The 18047-nt window shown below is 42.6% G+C and overlaps 1 protein-coding gene across 1 annotated transcript; it reads right to left on the reverse strand.

The window, feature by feature from the left end:
- Positions 1 to 9061: 9061 nt before the first annotated feature.
- On the reverse strand, positions 9062 to 17758 carry LOC111962526 (transmembrane protein 53-A). The gene is made up of 4 exons (XM_023985671.2): positions 17649 to 17758; positions 15031 to 15368; positions 14658 to 14904; positions 9062 to 13750 (listed from the first exon to the last, which is right to left on the reverse strand). Exons 2-4 carry the CDS (start codon positions 15295 to 15297, stop codon positions 13389 to 13391), a joined length of 876 nt encoding a protein of 291 aa, XP_023841439.1. The 5' UTR covers positions 15298 to 15368; positions 17649 to 17758; the 3' UTR covers positions 9062 to 13388.
- Positions 17759 to 18047: the final 289 nt, after the last annotated feature.

Below are 18047 nucleotides of genomic sequence, written 5' to 3' on the forward strand. Positions count from 1 at the left end.
TAGGAGGATGCGCCCTCTGCTGTTTCCTGAAGTCCACGAACATCTCCATTGTTTTGTTGACGTTGAGTGAGAGGTTGTTTTCCTGACACCACACTCCGAGTGCCCTCACCTCTTCCCTGTAGGCTGTCTCATCGTTGTTGGTAATCAAGCCCACTACTGTTGTGTCATCTGCAAACTTGATGATTGAGTTGGAGGCGTGCATGGCCACGCAGTCGTCGGTGAACAGGGAGTACAGGAGGGGGCTGAACACGCACCCTTGTGGAGCCCCAATGTTGAGTGTCAGCGAAGTGGAGATTTTATTTCCTACCTTCACCACCTAGGGGCGGCCCGTCAGAAAGTCCAGGACCCATTTGCACAGGGCGGGGTTGAGACCCAGGCCTCCAGCTTGATGATGAGCTTAGAGGGTACTATGGTGTTGAATGCGTAGCTGTAGTCAATGAACCGCATTCTTACATAGGTATTCCTTTTGTCCAGATGGGATAGGGCAGTGTGCAGTGTGATGGCGATTGCTTCGTCTGTGGACCTGTTGGGGCGGTATGCAAACTGAAGTGGGTCTAGGGTGGCCGGTAAGGTGGAGGTGATATGATCCTTGACTAGTCACTCAAAACACTTCATGATGACAGAAGTGAGTGCTTCGGGGCGGTAGTCATTTAGTTCAGTTATCTGTGCCTTCTTGGGTACAGGAACAATGGTAGCCATCTTGAAGCATGTGGGGACAACCGACTGGGATAGGGAGCGATTGAATTAGTCCGTAAACACACCAGCCAGCTGGTCTGCGGATGCGCTTGGAAGCCACCCTAGGGATGCCATCTGGGCCAGCAGCCTTGCGAGGGTTAAAACGTTTAAATGTTTTACTCACTTCGGCCACGGAGAGGGGGGGGGTGCAGTCCTTATTAGCGGGCTGCGACGGTGGCACTGTATTATCTTCAAAGCTGGCAAAGAAGGTGTTTAGTTTGTCTGGAAGCGTGACGTCGGTGTCCGTGACGTGGCTGGTTTCCTTTTTGTAGTCCGTGATTTCCTGTAGACCCTGCCACATACAGTGGGGCAAAAAAGTATTTAGTCAGCCACCAATTGTGCAAGTTCTCCCACTTAAAAAGATGAGAGAGGCCTGTAATATTCATCATAGGTACACTTCAACTATGACAGACAAAATGAGAAAAAAAAATCCAGAAAATCACATTGTAGGATTTTTTATGAATTTATTTGCAAATTATGGTGGAAAATAAGTATTTGGTCACCTACAAACAAGCAAGATTATGGCTCTCACAGACCTGTAACTTCTTCTAAGAGGCTCCTCTGTCCTCCACTCGTTACCTGTATTAATGGCACCTGTTTGAACTTGTTATCAGTATAAAAGACACCTGTCCACAACCTCAAACAGTCACACTCCAAACTCCACTATGGCCAAGACCAAAGAGCTGTCAAAGGACAGCAGAAACAAAATTGTAGACCTGCACCAGGCTGGGAAGACTGAATCTGCAATAGGTAAGCAGCTTGGTTTGAAGAATCAACTGTGGGAGCAATTATTAGGAAATGGAAGACATAACAAGACCACTGATAATCCCCTCGATCTGGGGCTCCACGCAAGATCTCACCCCGTGGGGTCAAAATGATCACAAGAACGGTGAGAAAAAATCCCAGAACCACACGGGGGGACCTAGTGAATGACCTGCAGAGAGCTGGGACCAAAGTAACAAAGCCTACCATCAGTAACACACTACGCCGCCAGGGACTCAAATCCTGCAGTGCCAGACGTGTCCCCCTGCTTAAGCCAGTACATGTCCAGGCCGTCTGAAGTTTGCTAGAGAGCATTTGGATGATCCAGAAGAAGATTGGGAGAATGTCATATGGTCAGATGAAACCAAAATAGAACTTTTTGGTAAAAACTCAACTCGTCGTGTTTGGAGAACAAAGAATGCTGAGTTGCATCCAAAGAACACCATACCTACTGTGAAGCATGGGGTGGAAACATCATGCTTTGGGGCTGTTTTTCTGCAAGGGACCGGGACGACTGATCCGTGTAAAGGAAAGAATGAATGGGGCCATGTATCGTGAGATTTTGAGTGAAAACCTCCTTCCATCAGCAAGGGCATTGAATGAAACGTGGCTGGGTCTTTCAGCATGACAATGATCCCAAACACCGCCCGGGCAACGAAGGAGTGGCTTCGTAAGAAGCATTTCAAGGTCCTGGAGTGGCCTAGCCAGTCTCCAGATCTCAACCCCATAGAAAATCTTTGGAGGGAGTTGAAAGTCCGTGTTGCCCAGCAAACAGCCCCAAAACATCACTGCTCTAGAGGAGATCTGCATGGAGGAATGGGCCAAAATACCAGCAACAGTGTGTGAAAACCTTGTGAAGACTTACAGAAAACGTTTGACCTCTGTCATTGCCAACAAAGGGTATATAACAAAGTATTGAGATAAACTTTTGTTATTGACCAAATACTTATTTCCACCCTAATTTGCAAATAAATTCATAAAAAATCTACAATGTGATTTTCTGGATTTTTTTTCTCATTTTGTCTGTCATGTTGAAAGTGTACCTATGATGAAAATTACAGGCCTCTCTCATCTTTTTAAGTGGAAGAACTTGCACAATTGGTGGCTGACTAAATACTTTTTTGCCCCACTGTACGTCTCGTATCTGAGACGTTGAATTGCGACTCCACCTTGTTCATGTACCAGCATTTCGCTTGTTTAATTGCATTGCGGAGGGAGCATTGTTTATATTCAGCCATATTCCCAGACCTCTTTCCATGGTTAAACGCGGTGGTTCGCACTTTCAGTTTTGAGCGAAATCCGGCATCCATCCACGGTTTCTGGTTAGGGTAGATTTTAATAGTCAGTGGGTACAACATCTCCAATGCACTTCTTTATAAACTCACTCACCGAGTAAGCGTGATGTTATTCTGAGGTTAACCAGGACATATTCCAGTTCCGCGTGATCAAAACAATCTTGAAGCGTGGCTTCCAATTGGTCAGACCAGTGTTGAATGGTTCTCGTCACTGGTACATTCTGTTTGAGTTTCTGCCTATAAAACGGTAGGAGCAAGATGGCGTCGTGGTCGGATTTGCCGAAGGGAGGGCTTTGTATGCATCGTGGAAGTTAGAGTAGCAGTGGTTGAGTGTATTGCCCCTGCGTGTGGTGAAATTAATATGCTGATGGAATTTAGGTAGCCTTGTTCTCAAATTTGCTTTGTTAAAATCCCCAGCTACAATAAATGCAGCCTCAGGATATATGGTTTCCAGTTTACATAGAGTCCAGTGAAGTTCCTTGAGAGCCGTCTTGGTGTCTGCTTGAGGGGGAATGTACACAGCTGTGACCTATAACTGACAAGAATTCTCTTTGTAGGTTAAATGGCCGGCATTTGATTGTAAGGAATTCCAGGTCGGGTGAGCAGAAGAACTTGAGTTCCTGTATGTTGTTATGATTACACCATGAGTCGTTAATCATCAAGCATACACCCCCGCCCTTCCTCTTCCCAGAGAGGTGTTTATCTCTGTCGGCACGATGCATGGAGAAGCCCGGTGGCTGATTTGGTTTAAGTAATAATGCCCTTGAAGCCGGTGTTTGGAGGATATATGTATATGTATTTTGGAGTGGACTGTGATTGAAATAGTATGTTTTTATATATTTTTTTTAAATTACAAAAACATACTTCTTCAATCACAGTCCACTCCAACCGACAAATATATATCCTTCAAACACTGGCTTTGAGGGCATTATCACTTTTATACAACGAGTTACCAACATATTCAAATAATGTTTGACATTTTCATTAACGTTATGTTTATGAATTTATTCATACTATTTCATCCTTCCACAAGATAAATTCCCGACACAAATCTAGGGTTGCTACCCAAGCCGGCTGGTTGTTCCTTCTATCAGTTTGGTTGCCAGAGACACGACCCAGTCGTTCAGTCTTTTTTTTCTGTATCTATAGACGCAACCCAGTCGTTCGTACTAAACGTTCCATTGTCATATTGGCTCGCAACGTTCTTATCCATTGCTTGCTAGTTAGCCAACTACGGCTAACTTAGTCACGTCAAACACTGCAGCCAGAACAGTAGCCGCATTTGCATAAGCTGTTTTCTAGTGACATTTATTTGGACACAACCATAACAATGAGCTAATGAGGCGCGATTTCACCTGGCATAGAAAATGTGCTCTCGTTGTTCAGAGGAGATAGTCAACAACACATTTAACACAATCTTTTCAAACTGAAGCTGGAAAGACTGAAAACTAGCTGCACTTAGTTTAGTTTGCCCTTTTTTCTATTGAAATGACTTTGCATATATCCATATAAATGATGCCAGTTGATTCATGATTTCGACCGGCTGAGAAACACTGCCTCCCGACATGTTCATTACTATGGGACAGCAGGAGATAGAATTTGAATATTGAAACAATGATACAAACGTCAGAGAAACATACAGCAAGCTTCATACAGTTAAACTAAATGTCTAAAATAAATGTGAGATAATGTCTAGATACTTTTTATAGTGGAGATCAAGTTTATAAAGTGCCTGGCTGGGTTGATGAGACAGTGGATTGCGCAGTCAGATGGAACAGAGTAAATAGGCATTTTAACATTGTAGATTTCACTGGTCGTAACTTCTGGAATAGACACCGTCTGGAATGCGGTTTTAACCAATCAGCATTCAGGATTAAACAGTTAGATATGGCATCGACACCAGCAAGTCTTCTTATTCCGCATGGTAGTAGTGAGCCAACAAACTAGTCTGAGCATTACTGCAACTGTGCGTGTATCATGCAAAGCTACTAGGGCAGTGGTTCCCAACTCTGGTCCTCGAGTCCTTCTTCGATGGGGTTTAACGGCGGTTGGAATCCAATGTTAATGGTGCATTACCGCCATCAACTGGACTGGGTATTGAATAAGAAACAACAACAAAAAACATTCCAGGAAAGGGGGAAAAACATAATACAAAATAAAACACGTCAACTAAAAAAACATTAAAATAATTAAGAAGTATGATGTTTAAACAATCACAGTCCACTCCAAAATACACAGGCTCAAGGGCCTGTGATGGGGCTACATTCACCTACAGGATTTCTTGCACCGCCTCGGCTGTGAAATCAAAAGTCCCACAAAATGTTCAGCGGCATTCAATGATTCCAATTTTCTTACACGTATTTTTCGCTTGTGCTGTACAGTTTATGACCATTACAATAAATAATACAAAGTCCACCTTTTTAACATGTAGCATTTCACTATCCCTCGATTGATGAGAAACCTTCACTGGTCTTGGTGGCTCTACTACCGTTGCTTCTTCCCCGCTACCCGTTCCTTCCAAATTTTCTCACCACCTCCAGATAGGAAACACTCCTTACCCTTGCCACCTCCTTCACCCTAACAGGGCACTCCCAAGAATTCAGGCACATGTTCACATCCACAGTTGCAGCATTTCCCTTCATCTGGCATACAATATTTCTTCCTTCTGCACACACTTGACTAAATATTTTACAGTTATGACACTGAAGGGGCTTGTGCACAGAAGCTCTTACAAGGTATCTCATTAATAACTTTATATGAGAAGGGAGAGACTTCATCAAAAAAGAGTAGCATAGAGGAAGTTAACTTCTTTTCTCCATCTACTGTTACCATGCAGGTCAATTGACGTGCACCAACCACTCCATCGATTCTTCAGTTATATCCTCTGCCTTTATTTCTTTCACCACRCCAGAAATAACCCCCTTGATCGGCACCCTGCTACGAAAACCCATGCAGGAAACATTCCACTCCATATCTTTTTGAGTCTTAACACACGCTTCTTCTGCTCCGCAGACACACAGGTCTAAATAAGACCACTTCTTGTGACTCTCACTGACCACACTTTCTTCCAACACATTCCAGATTTTCCTGGAGACGTTAAACAGATTTCCCAAGTAGCATTCATCCAAAACCCTGACTCCGACCAAAAACGAGTCTAGTGGTTTCCTATTTTCCCAAAATAGCTTTACTTATCGCTTCCCTTTTTCTTCGCCACTGTAACCCACTCACTCACTTTCTGTACTCTTAGCTTCACCTGACTCACTAGCAGTTTCAAACAAAACCTCCGTTTCCGCCACCTACTGCACGGAGAGCCCGTCTCGGTCCTTAAGTAACCCCAACGGTACACATTTTTATTGTAGCACCTGAAAAGCAGACCTGATTCAACTTGTCAATTAATCTTAAAACCATTAATGTGTTGAATCAGATATGTTTGTCCAAAGCTGCCAACGGTCTTTACAATTACAACCATTTTTTTTTTTATCTCAACGCGCTAGCGCGTGCACACGCTCGTGGATAGACGTGCCCGCCTATGGAAATCAAAGACCATCCAACTGGTTCGTTCTGCCGCAGCCCCTATTTTGCACCATCTCTCCAAACAAACACGTTTCCGCCAAACAGAGTCCCACAAAATTTTAATCATGCACATTTGTGGCCTGCTGGAGGTCATTTTGCAGGGCTCTGGCAGTGCTCCTCCTTGCACAAAGGCGGAGGTAGCGGTCCTGCTGCTGGGTTGTTGCCCTCCTACGGCCTCCTCCACGTCTCCTGATGTACTGGCCTGTCTCCTGGTAGCGCCTCCATGCTCTGGACACTACGCTGACAGACACAGCAAACCTTCTTGCCACAGCTCGCATTGATGTGCCATCCTGGATGAGGCTGCACTACCTGAGCCACTTGTGTGGGTTGTAGACTCCGTCTCATGCTACCACTAGAGTGAAAGCACCGCCAGCATTCAAAAGTGACCAAAACATCAGCCGAAGCATAGGAACTGAGAAGTGTCTTGTGGTACCACCTGCGGAACCACTCCTTTATTGGGGGTGTCTTGCTAATTGCCTATAATTTCCACCTGTTGTCTATTCCATTTGCACAACAGCATGTGAAATTTATTGTCAATCAGTTTTGCTTCCTAAGGACAGTTTTGATTTCACAGAAGTGTGATTGACTTGGAGTTACATTGTGTTGTTTAAGTGTTCCCTTTATTTTTTTGAGCAGTGTATATATAAAAACAAGTGGATTTTATATGAATATCACTAGCAACAACAATACATGTTTTTGAATTACATACCTACAGTAGAAAAGAGGATAATATCTTCTAAAGGCTTCAACTCCTAATATTAAGCAAATTACACTCACTGGAGTATCATAGGCTTCAAAAAAGCACCCGCGAATAGGCTACCAGTGAAGCAAGTGCTGCTGGTAAGCTTTCTTGACTTGGGTATACATTTTTGTCAATAGATTGCTAACCTTTGCTTAACCAGCTAAACAGCTGCTCTTAGCAAAAATGTGTTTGGAGTTATCTTTCTAGCTAATAGGCTATGTTAGAGATTTACACACCTTCACAGGTCAAAATATTGAAAAAAACTATCTACCAAATCTATTAATTTAAAAATGTTGATAACTTCTCCTTGCCATTATCATTCACCTGATAACACAAGATGTCATTTTATTTATTTATTTTTGCTAACATATGGGGGTCCCTGGGTCACTGGTTTCCCTGGGCAAGAAAAGGTTGAAGACCCCTGTTCTAGTGTTCCTCATTTGATTGTCAAACAAGACTGCTACTTGATTGGTTAATATAGAACGGTGGGTAAGACTGACGCAAAATATAAATTACGTTTCTATATAAACAGGAGACTAATCATGTCTGGAAAATGTATCATAAACCACGTTTCCATTCAGTTTTTATACGAGTAAAGTCATACTCTATTAAAATTATGACAGCTGTGATGGAAACAATTTTATAAATGCCAACAGATTATTTGTTCGTTCGACACGGTGGGATCTTTTTGTGTTGGTAAAAATAATCAAGGGAAAGGGGGATCCCTAGTCAGTTGTACAACTGAATACCTTCAACTGAAATGTGTCATCCGCATTTTAAATTATGCAAGAAATGGCGGTGGAAATGGCGGTGGAAAGTCCTTTACCAGGTGAACTCCCCTCACCTGGTAGTCTAGGACTTAATTGAAAGGGGAAAAAAAAAACAGTAAACATTAGGTCCTGCATGGAATGAGTTTGACGCCCCTGATGTGGACTATACCCGCACAGCATCTGCGAGATGTTGGCTGGAGCACACGTGCCAAGACGCACATTTTATATTTAATGCAGTTTGTGACAAAACTATCGGTAGAATTGAAAATGTGATGGAAATATATTGAACTTTAGATTTTTATTCAGTACATGAAAACTTAAAGAGAAAAGGTCAATTTTGTGAAAACACCACTGGTGAGAAAATATGCAGATTCTAGAGTATTCACATTTCCATCCAATTGGCGACAGATTGAAATCTGTATAGTGAAACAAAGCAATCTTGCATCTGTCTGATAATAGTCAGGCTAAACTATGGGATTTGTCAAGTAAGACGAAAACAAGTTGATAACTGCTTGATAAGGAACAATGGAGTATTTTTAAATCATAGGTGTCAAACTCATTCCATGGAGGGCCAAGTGTCTGGGTTTTCGATCCTCCCTTGTACAGATATGATTGTCACTGATTAGTAAGGAACTCTCCTCACCTGGTTGTCTAGGTCTTAATTGAAAATTAAAAAACAAATCAGCAGACAGTAGGCCCTCCATGGAATGAGTTTGACACCCCTGTTCTAAATGATCTTCAAAACAAGTCTGTATGCGCAGGGAAATATGTGTAAAGATACATTCTCTGAGAACCACCAGTGTAAGCGAATTGCATATCAGTCATTACGTTTTTTAGCCTTCTGCCTATTTGCTCTTCTGTCTCAGCATTCATGTTGCTTTTGTTACTAAGTGTTAGTGTTTGCAGTATTATGCTGGATATTAAAAAGTTTACACAAGGATGTGTTCTTAAGGCGGATTATCATAAGAGGACATAGGTCAGTCACCCAAATAATAGGTCATTTTTAGTACAATTATGGCATGTTCAGCTTAGAGACTGTCTGCCCATTTGTCCTTGAATCTCTTGGCAAACTGGAGGGGCTCGCTCACTGGGTTGTGTTTGAGAAAGTCCTCTTCATTAGTTACATAACCAACAATACCACTCTGTATGCATATCTTTTACAAGACAAACTTATAACGTATAAATCCATTGAACAATTTTAATAAGATTGCATAGATTATTTAACACAAGTTATGTAGTGTTTGCACGTCATAATAAAAAAGTAGTTTAACACACTTTGCACTGTCCACCTCAATTTCAAACATTGTTATGAGCACAGCCAAACAGCAGAAGTGATGATTCGACTTCCGCTTTACTTTCCTACTGCAGGGCGCCGGTGGCAAACTTGCAAGAGTAAATTGATATAGTATAAAAGTAAACAAGTATAAGTGTATTTTTATTTCATCCAAGTTCTCCAACGTTAGCTAGACCTACTAGGCTAGTTCTGCTGTGATAACATTAGTTGTGTCGCACCAGCGTTAAGGGCCATCCACCAAGCCCATAACTATAGGCTACATATCTATAAAACGTTTGTGAGCATCCACACTAGAGAAAAGAGGGTCGTTTTTCATTCTGCAGTCCTACGTCAATCAACTGATCAATGCATCATACTGCACGCTGCCTATTAATAAAGGTGTTAACAAAACCATTCATGGAGTCTCTAACGCACAGACACTGGTTCAGACCATTCAATGCAGGGTATGTTCATTGTCATAGTGAAAACTGAAAATAATGCATCGGTGCAACAACTTTGTCATAATAACCGGACAAAAGTTAGCACACCAATGTACTTTGTCTCAACAATCCACAGGTACTGCAGGATTGTGTTCCAACTAGGCACCACACCTGACCAACTAAGCTAATTGATCAGTTCAATGACTGCCTAAATTCAACATAACTGGTCTTCCAGGTCAGTTAAATCAAAACATGAAGTGCCCGCGGCACCCAGGACCAGGGTTGCCTACTCCTGCTATAGCCGGTTGTGCATATTACCTAGATATTAGCGCTATAAACTAAAGATTTACCAGTCAAAGTGCAAGAAAAAAAAAAGTTCACAGATTATGAAATGGAAGATCTGTACTGCGCGTTCCTCCAGGCTGCGCTGTTGTCCCCATGGCACGCAAAGCTTATGTTTTTAGACTGTATTATTATACCTGGGCTACAACACAGTGCAATGAGGATTTTTTATTGTTACCAAGTGAGTACACAATTCTTGTCCATAGGCTGTAATCTGCAGTGATGTAGGCTAATTTGAATAACCTCTCAAATGTCCTGTTTTATTTAATGTCGAAATAACTGCATAGGCCAACAGCCTAGGCCTGATTATGCAACCATTTGGATCAGTTTAAGTCTTTTCTTAACAGTTTAGAAGGTCCAGAAAGGTACATTAGCAGACCACTCTTGATGTATTTTGTCAGAATGTAGCCCAGTGTTAAGATTGGCCTATTGGAAAATATGTGCTTCACCTTTCCAACTCCCCACACATTCTTAATGCTGTAACTACTTTATATTCAGCAAGAGCAAGTGTTTATCTCTCATCCAATAGGCTATTAGTAGTTTAAATACAATTGAAGTCAGAAGTTTACATACACTTAGGTTGGAGTCATTAAAACTATTTTTTCAACCACTCCACAAATTTCTTGTTAACAAACTATAGTTTTGGCAAGTCGGTTAGGACATCTACTTTGCGCATGACACGTACATTTTCCAACAATTGTTTACAGACAGATTATTTCACTGTATCATAATTCCAGTGGGTCAGAAGCTACATATACTAAGTTGACTGTGCCTTTAAACAGCTTGGAAAATTCCAGAAAATGTCATGACTTTAGAAGCTTCTGATAGGCTAATTGACACCATTTGAGTCAATTGGAGGTGTACCTGTGGATGTATTTCAAGGCCTACCTTCAAACTCAGTGCCTCTTTGCTTGACATCATGGGGAAATCAAAAGAAATCAGCCAAGACCTCAGAAAAAACAATTTGTAGACCTCCACAAGTCTGTTTCATCCTTAGGAGCAATTTCCAAATGCCTGAAGGTACCACGTTCATCTGTACAAACAATAGTACGCAAATATAAAACACCACGGGACCACACAGCCGTCATACCGCTCAGGAAGGAGACGCGTTCTGTCTCCTAGAGATGAACGTACTTTGATGCGAAAAGTGCAAATCAATCCCAGAACAACAAAGGACCGTGTGAAGATGCTGGAGGAAACAAGTTCAAAAGTAACTATATCCACAGTGAAACCAGTCCTATATCAACATAACCTGAAAGGCCGCTCAGCAAGGAAGAAGCCACTGCTCCAAAACCACCATAAAAAAGCCAGACTACGGTTTGCAACTGCACATGGGGACAAAGAGCGTACTTTTTGGAGAAATGTCCTCTGGTCTGATGAAACAAAAATAGAACTGTTTGGCCATAATGAACATTGTTATGTTTGGAGGAAAAAGGAGGAGGCTTGCAAGCCGAAGAACACCATCCCAACCGTGAAGCACGGGGGTGGCAGCATCATGTTGTGGGGGTGCTTTGCTGCAAGATGGACTGGTGCACTTCACAAAATAGATGGCATCATGAGCAAGGAAAAGTATGTGGATATATTGAAGCAACATCTCAAGACAGTCAGGAAGTTAAAGCTTGGTTGCAAATGGGTCTTCCAAATGGACAATGACCCCAAGCATACTTCCAAAGTTGTGGCAAAACGGCTTAAGGACAACAAAGTCAAGGTATTGGAGTGGCCATCACAAAGCTCTGACCTCAATTTGTGGGTAGAACTGAAAAAGCTTGTGCAAGCAAGGAGGCCTACAAACCTGACTCAGTTACACCAACTCTGTCATGAGGAATGGCCCAAGATTCACCCAACTTATTGTGGGGAGCTTGTGGAAAGCTACCCGAAATATTTGACCCAAGTTAAACAATTTAAAAGGCAATGCTACCAAATACTAATTGAGTGTATGTAAACTTCTGACCCACTGGGAATGTCATGAAATAAATAAAAGCTGAAATAAATCACTACTATTATTCTGACATTTTACATTCTTAAAATAAAGTGGTGATCCTAACTGACCCAAGACAGGGAATTTTTACTAGGATTAAATGTCAGGAATTGTGAAAAACTGAGTTTAAATGTATTTGGCTAAGGTGCATGTAAACTTACGACTTCAACTGTAAGTGTCCAACAAGCTTTTGTAGTCTTGCTTTTCCTGGGACTCCACAAGATTTAAGAGGAACATCCATGCAGCAGAGAGGCCAGGTGCGTAATTGCGCAACAGAACAAAGACAGGCAGGCTTGGGATGTAGACTATAGCCTAAATTAGAAGCAAATGCATATTAGCCCATAATTCATAAGCTCAATACTGCAGTGAATATATCCCGTAAATGTACACAACAAAATATAATTTTTTTATCAGATAACAAAATCATAGGTAGCCTACACTGTGTGCTCCCGAGGCTGCGCTGAGTGTGCTCCCGAGGCTGCGCTGAGTGTGCTCCCGAGGCTGCGCTGAGTGTGCTCCCGAGGCTGCGCTGAGTGTGCTCCCGAGGATGCGCTGAGTGCCCTCCCGAGGATGCGCTGAGTGCCCTCCCTCCCAGTCCCCTGGTACCAGCTTGAAAAGCCACCCTATAGTTTCAGCTTTTTAGGGACAAGAAATGTAGCCTACAACACAATGTAATGAAGAATGTAATTGTTTTCAAGTGAGTACAAAACTCTAGTCTAGGCTGTAGACTGCAGTGAAAAGCCTATGTCATTTGAATAACTGCTCAAAAGCCTGGCGTTTTGAATGCATATTCATTTCAAATTGATTGCATCTAGCCTGCCTGATTGGACAATCATTTGGATCAATTGTTTTTTTTCCTCAAATGTTTAGCCTTCAAGGTCCAAGCACATTAGCAGGCCAGCAATATGGGGTATTTTTTCAGGATTGATCAGCTTACAGAAACATGCTAATGCAGGGATCTCTAGTCGCGCGCATACACATTATGATAATGTGGAGGAAGTTTGGCTTCAGTGTTTAAAAGCGTTTGAAAATGAAGTGGATACTATTAGAAATTGGTATTCAGAGCACTACGTAACCTACGTAATGCAGAGGCTATATCACATGACATTTCTGGTACAATTCCGAAACATCTAAACAATGACTCCTTTTGCGAAAAGTCTACTAAACAAGAGTTAATTGAATGTTTTTCAAGAATGTAAAACTGTATACAATAAGTCCCCACTATACCTAGAGTACTCAAACGTGGAACTTGTAGGTAAGTGAAGTGCAAACTGTCACATCCTGCAGTCACATCCTGGTCTTGAGGGGGTCCTGAGTGCTTAGGGGGTAGTGGCTAGAGGCTATTTCTGGACTGGACCACAGCTGTGCCCTGTTGTCACTTGGCCTTGCTTGGGGCCGTGCTGAGGGCCTAAGGGGTAGTGGATAGGGTTAGGGATTGTTTCTGGGCCGGACCACAGCTGTGTGGGTCCTGCCTAGGGTCACATCTTGGCCTTGAGAGGGACCATACCAAGAGACTTTAGGAAGGACTCCAAGGTAGACAGGTACTCCTGGGGGTGTCGTCTCAGGTGACCTGCATGTGTTGACTCCTCCCACTTCCGGTCTGTCACCGCCATCCCTCGTTTTCTCCAGTAGGCGATGATCTCCTCCATGCCCTCCGGGTCGCACAGTGCGTCGTTCTGGCAGAAGAAGACGAGGGCGGGTGCGGTGACAGGGTTATTCGAGAAGACATCAATGCCGTTGTTGAAATAGTCGACTGTGTGGTCTTTGAAGGCTCTGAAGTAGAGCATACTGGCCCATTTCACCTGGCTCTCCAGCCAGGGGAACAGGCTCTTACCTAGACCTGAGGAGATAATGACAAAATGTAGTGAACAAAAAATATATAAACGCAACATGTAAAGTGTTGGTCCTACGGTTCCAGAATTTTTCCACACGCACAAATAGCTTCTCTCAAATTATGTGCAGAAATTTGTTTACATCCCTTTTAGTGAACATTTCTCATTTGCCAAGATAATCCATCCACCTGACAGGTGTGGCATATCAAGAAGCTGATTAAATAGAATGATCATTACACAGGTGCACCTTGTGCTGGGGACAAAAGGCCACTGAAATGTGCAGTTGTCACAACAATGCCATAGATGTCTCAAGTTGAGGGAGTGTGCAATTGGCATGCTGACTCCAGGAATGTCCACCAGAGCTGTTGCCAGATAATTTAATGTTCATTTCTCTACCATAAGCCATCTCCAACATCGTTTTAGGGAATTTGGCAGTACATCCAACCGGCCTCATAACCGCAGACCACGCATAACCACTCCAGTCCAGGACCTCCACATTCGGTTTCCATACCTGCGGGATCGTCTGAGACCAGCCACCCGGACAGGTGATGAAACTGAGGAGTACTTCTGTCTGTAATAAAGCCCTTTTGTGGTGAAAAACTCATTTGGATTGGCTGGGCCTGGCTCCCAAGAGGGTGGGCCTATGCCCGCCCAGTCATGTGAAATCCATAGACTTGGGCCTAATTAATTAATTTCAATTGTCTGATTTCCTTTTATGAACTAACTCAGTAAAAACATTGAAATTGTTGCGTTTATATTTTTGTTCAGTATAAATGTCCTGAGGATAAAGGACAACATCAGCTCACTGGTTAGCTTTATAACCTCTAACCAGGCTATACTAGACAATGCTAGGCTGTCAGATGTGTTACACCTGGTCGGTATCCGCTCACGGTAACCCCTGTCCCCCAGACTCACCTGTAGCCATCCTCTCCAGTGAGCCCAACACAAGGCTGTCATAGATGTGGCCTCTGATCCTCTGAGTGAAGCCACAGTACTTCTGTGTGTCGCGGGACACATGCACCAACAGCTGGGTGAAGGTGTACCCTCCTATGGAGAAGGCGTGCACGAGCAGGGGGCGTGACACAAAGAGGTCACTCTGCAGGAGATCTAGTACCCTCGCCCCGTAGTCCAGGCCCCAGCGAGGCCACAGGAACTGACTCACCTAGGGTAGAGGAGAGGGGATATGAGAGGTATTTTAGAGAAAAAGGAGACCATAGAGAGGAGCATTCTAAACAGAATGTTTAAATGGTTACAGCTTTTCCACCCATGAACGTTGTCCCTTCCTCACCGCACTCTCCACTATGAGCACGTCAAAGCCTGTACGGAAGTAGATCTCACAGTACTTGGCCACAGCCTGAGGTCGCGACCCCAACCAGGGCAGCATCAGCAGCAGGGGCTTGGTTGGGGCAGAGGTAAGGGCTAGGGATGGCGAGGTACTGGCTGCATCGTTCAGGGCAGACAGAGGGCCAGGGGAGGGTTTAGGTGAGGCTGTGTCATTCAGGTACAAGGTGATGGTCTTGCTGATGCGGTGAACGGTGACCCTACGGGCTTGCATGGTGACAGCAGGGATTCAGAGTGCAGGGTTAGGGAGCCTGGAGGTGAGGCAACTGTGGTGAAGGCTTTGGTCTGGAAGGGGAAGAAAAATATTTTGCAGACAGATTTGCTGTTTAAACATGCAACATTACAGATAGGGTTTGGAAGTATAAGGACCTTATCTTTCATAAAGGGGGAAATAATATATAGTGTAACGACCCTGGGGTTATAAGCGCGGAAATCGACTCTGCCGCACGAGCATGCTTTTACGGCACAGTCGATAGCGCGCCGGACTTCGGGCTAGAAGGTCGAGGGTTCGAGACCTGCTCCCTGCCATGTTTCATTACATTGGTGTCAGAAGTGATCGAACTTGCATCCACGACAGTGTGTGTGCTTGGCCGGTGAGCCGCGTTCCTGTAAGACGTAGAGTCGCAAGCTGGCGCCTCTTTGAAAGGAGGGAGTAGTGTAACGACCCTGGGTTATAAGCGCGGAAATTGACTCTGCCGCACGAGCATGCTTTTACGGCACAGTCGATAGCGCGGCGGACTTCGGGCTAGAAGGTCGAGGGTTCGAGACCTGCTCCCTGCCTGTTTCATTACAATATATAATATATATATATATATATTATATATATATATTATATATATATATATATATATATATATATATATATATATATATATATATTCAATTGATACACACCTTTATAGGGTTAGGGTTCCCACACTTCCATATTACAGCGGTTGTTTACAGAAAACAGACGGAAGACCGAGTGGACTAGCTACCTATGCTAATTAGCTATCTGCATCTCCGAACACGTGTGTAAACGGAAGACGGACGCCCGAAACGTGTTGTCACTGAAAAATACTGTTGGCTGCAACGGCGTTAAAACAGTGTACTTACATTTGGGCAGTGGTGGAAAAGATGCCTTAATAGAAAACAACTCAAGTAAAAGTCACCCAGTAAAATACTACTGAAGTAAAACTCTTAAAGTATTTGGTTTTAAATATACTTAAGTATCAAAAAGTCAATGGAATTGCTCAAATATACTTAAGTATCAAAAGTAAAAGTATAAATCATTTCAAGTTCCTTATATTTAGCAAACTAGACGGCAAAATGTAATTTGTTTTAATGACGGATAAAGCATTTGTGTTTAGTGAGTCCGTCAGAGCAGAGGCAGTAGGGATGTTCGACAAGTGTGTGAATTGGACCATTTTTCTGTCAAAATGTAATGAGTACTTTTGGGTATCAGGGAAAATGTATGGAGTAAAAAGTACTTGATTTTCTTTAGGAATGTAGGTTAGTAAAAGTTGCCAAAAAATATTAATAGTAAAGTAAAGATACCCCAAAAACGACTTAGTAGTACTTTATTTTTACACCACTGCATTTGGAAAATGATTTTGATGAGATATTTAGATGGTGCATTTGACAGTTTTGTCTTCTAGAACCAATTCGCCTTTAAACGGAACATGTAATGTCCTTGGACTATAAGGAGCAACGTTAGGCTCCTTTAGTCCATTATTGGGCTAGTCGTAGCCTACAACATTCTGCCTTCTTCCTAAAGTTCAGTCATTAGCTCCGCCCACCACTGACTCTCGTGAACTACAATCCCGACGCTGTGTTTTAATGTTTAGAAACGTCAATAATCATTGCTTGTAATATGGCTTTCCAAACATATGGCCCTTATCTTTCAGCGAGAAATAATCCTTCAGATAAATATATATACACACACACTCACTGTACTGTAACCGTTTTGCACAGATCCATATAGCTATTAGTTCCTCAAACTACACTTCTACTACACTTCTACTACACTTCCAGAGTTAGCTTACACGCAGGTGTTCGGAGCATACTAGATAACTAATTTAAATTTTAAAAAATCTATACATTTTTTTCCTCACTGATATGAAATAAACTCCGTATGCATCCAAAACCGTGAGGCAAAGGACGCGTGTTAGTGTTCAGATTGAGCATCCGGGCTCTTAACAGTTCAATGTGTCTGAGAGTCAAGGGGAAATCGTACCCCTGACTTTCTCAAGAACACAGTCATGTGCAAACACAACCAAAGGTTAGCTGATATCATTTTTAAAAAGCTGGTAGCTGGCCAAATGAACGAAAATGGATCGTTCCATATTTTTAAAAGGCATGTTAATGGTCAATGTGGCCGAGATTAATTCAATAACTCAAAAAACACTTTAAATCGTATGATCAAGCGGTCAAACTGGAAAAACGAACTTAGCTAGTTATCTTACTATCGGTAGTTAGCGGGCTAGCTGCCTATGTTGCAAAAGGCTATATATCATATCATGTATACAGCATTGACATCAACACTTAGGAATGTTACTAGCTAGCTATCATAAGAACTTTCCTTACCTGTGAAAACGTATTTGAAAAAGTACTCAGAGACATGTCACAAACCCACACAAAAGGGGTTATATATCTTAGACAACCCGGTGAAATCGTGCCTAGATCCGAATGGGGGCGCTGATGGTTAGACCATTTTAAACAACGAGCTAGTGATGGGCATTCCGGCTCTTTTCAGTGAGCAGGCTCGTTCGGCTCAGCTCACCTAAAAGAGCCGGCTCTTTTGGCTCCCAAACGGCTCTTTAAAAAAAATATGTTTTGTATTTTTCAAGTCAAACAGTTTGCGATAGTTTGACTATGATTGGTGTTAAAACATTTATAATTAAATTATTAAATGAAATCATACTCGACCTTAACCACAATGTATTTTAAAATGCATTGGTTTGTTATGAAAAAGAATGCTATTAA

The sequence above is a fragment of the Salvelinus sp. IW2-2015 genome, linkage group LG4q.1:29, assembly GCF_002910315.2.
Source record: "Salvelinus sp. IW2-2015 linkage group LG4q.1:29, ASM291031v2, whole genome shotgun sequence".
Classification (NCBI taxonomy): domain Eukaryota; kingdom Metazoa; phylum Chordata; class Actinopteri; order Salmoniformes; family Salmonidae; genus Salvelinus; species Salvelinus sp. IW2-2015.

Bases quoted from the DNA above. Each gene is read 5' to 3' on its own strand.
- LOC111962526 (XM_023985671.2), bottom strand. From the start codon at position 15,297: ATGCAAGCCCGTAGGGTCACCGTTCACCGCATCAGCAAGACCATCACC. The intron at 14,905-15,030 runs GTGAGGAAGGGA...CCTCTACCCTAG, and splicing joins TGCTCATAGTGGAGAGTGCG to GTGAGTCAGTTCCTGTGGCC. The intron at 13,751-14,657 runs GTGAGTCTGGGG...TTATCTCCTCAG, and splicing joins ACTGGAGAGGATGGCTACAG to GTCTAGGTAAGAGCCTGTTC.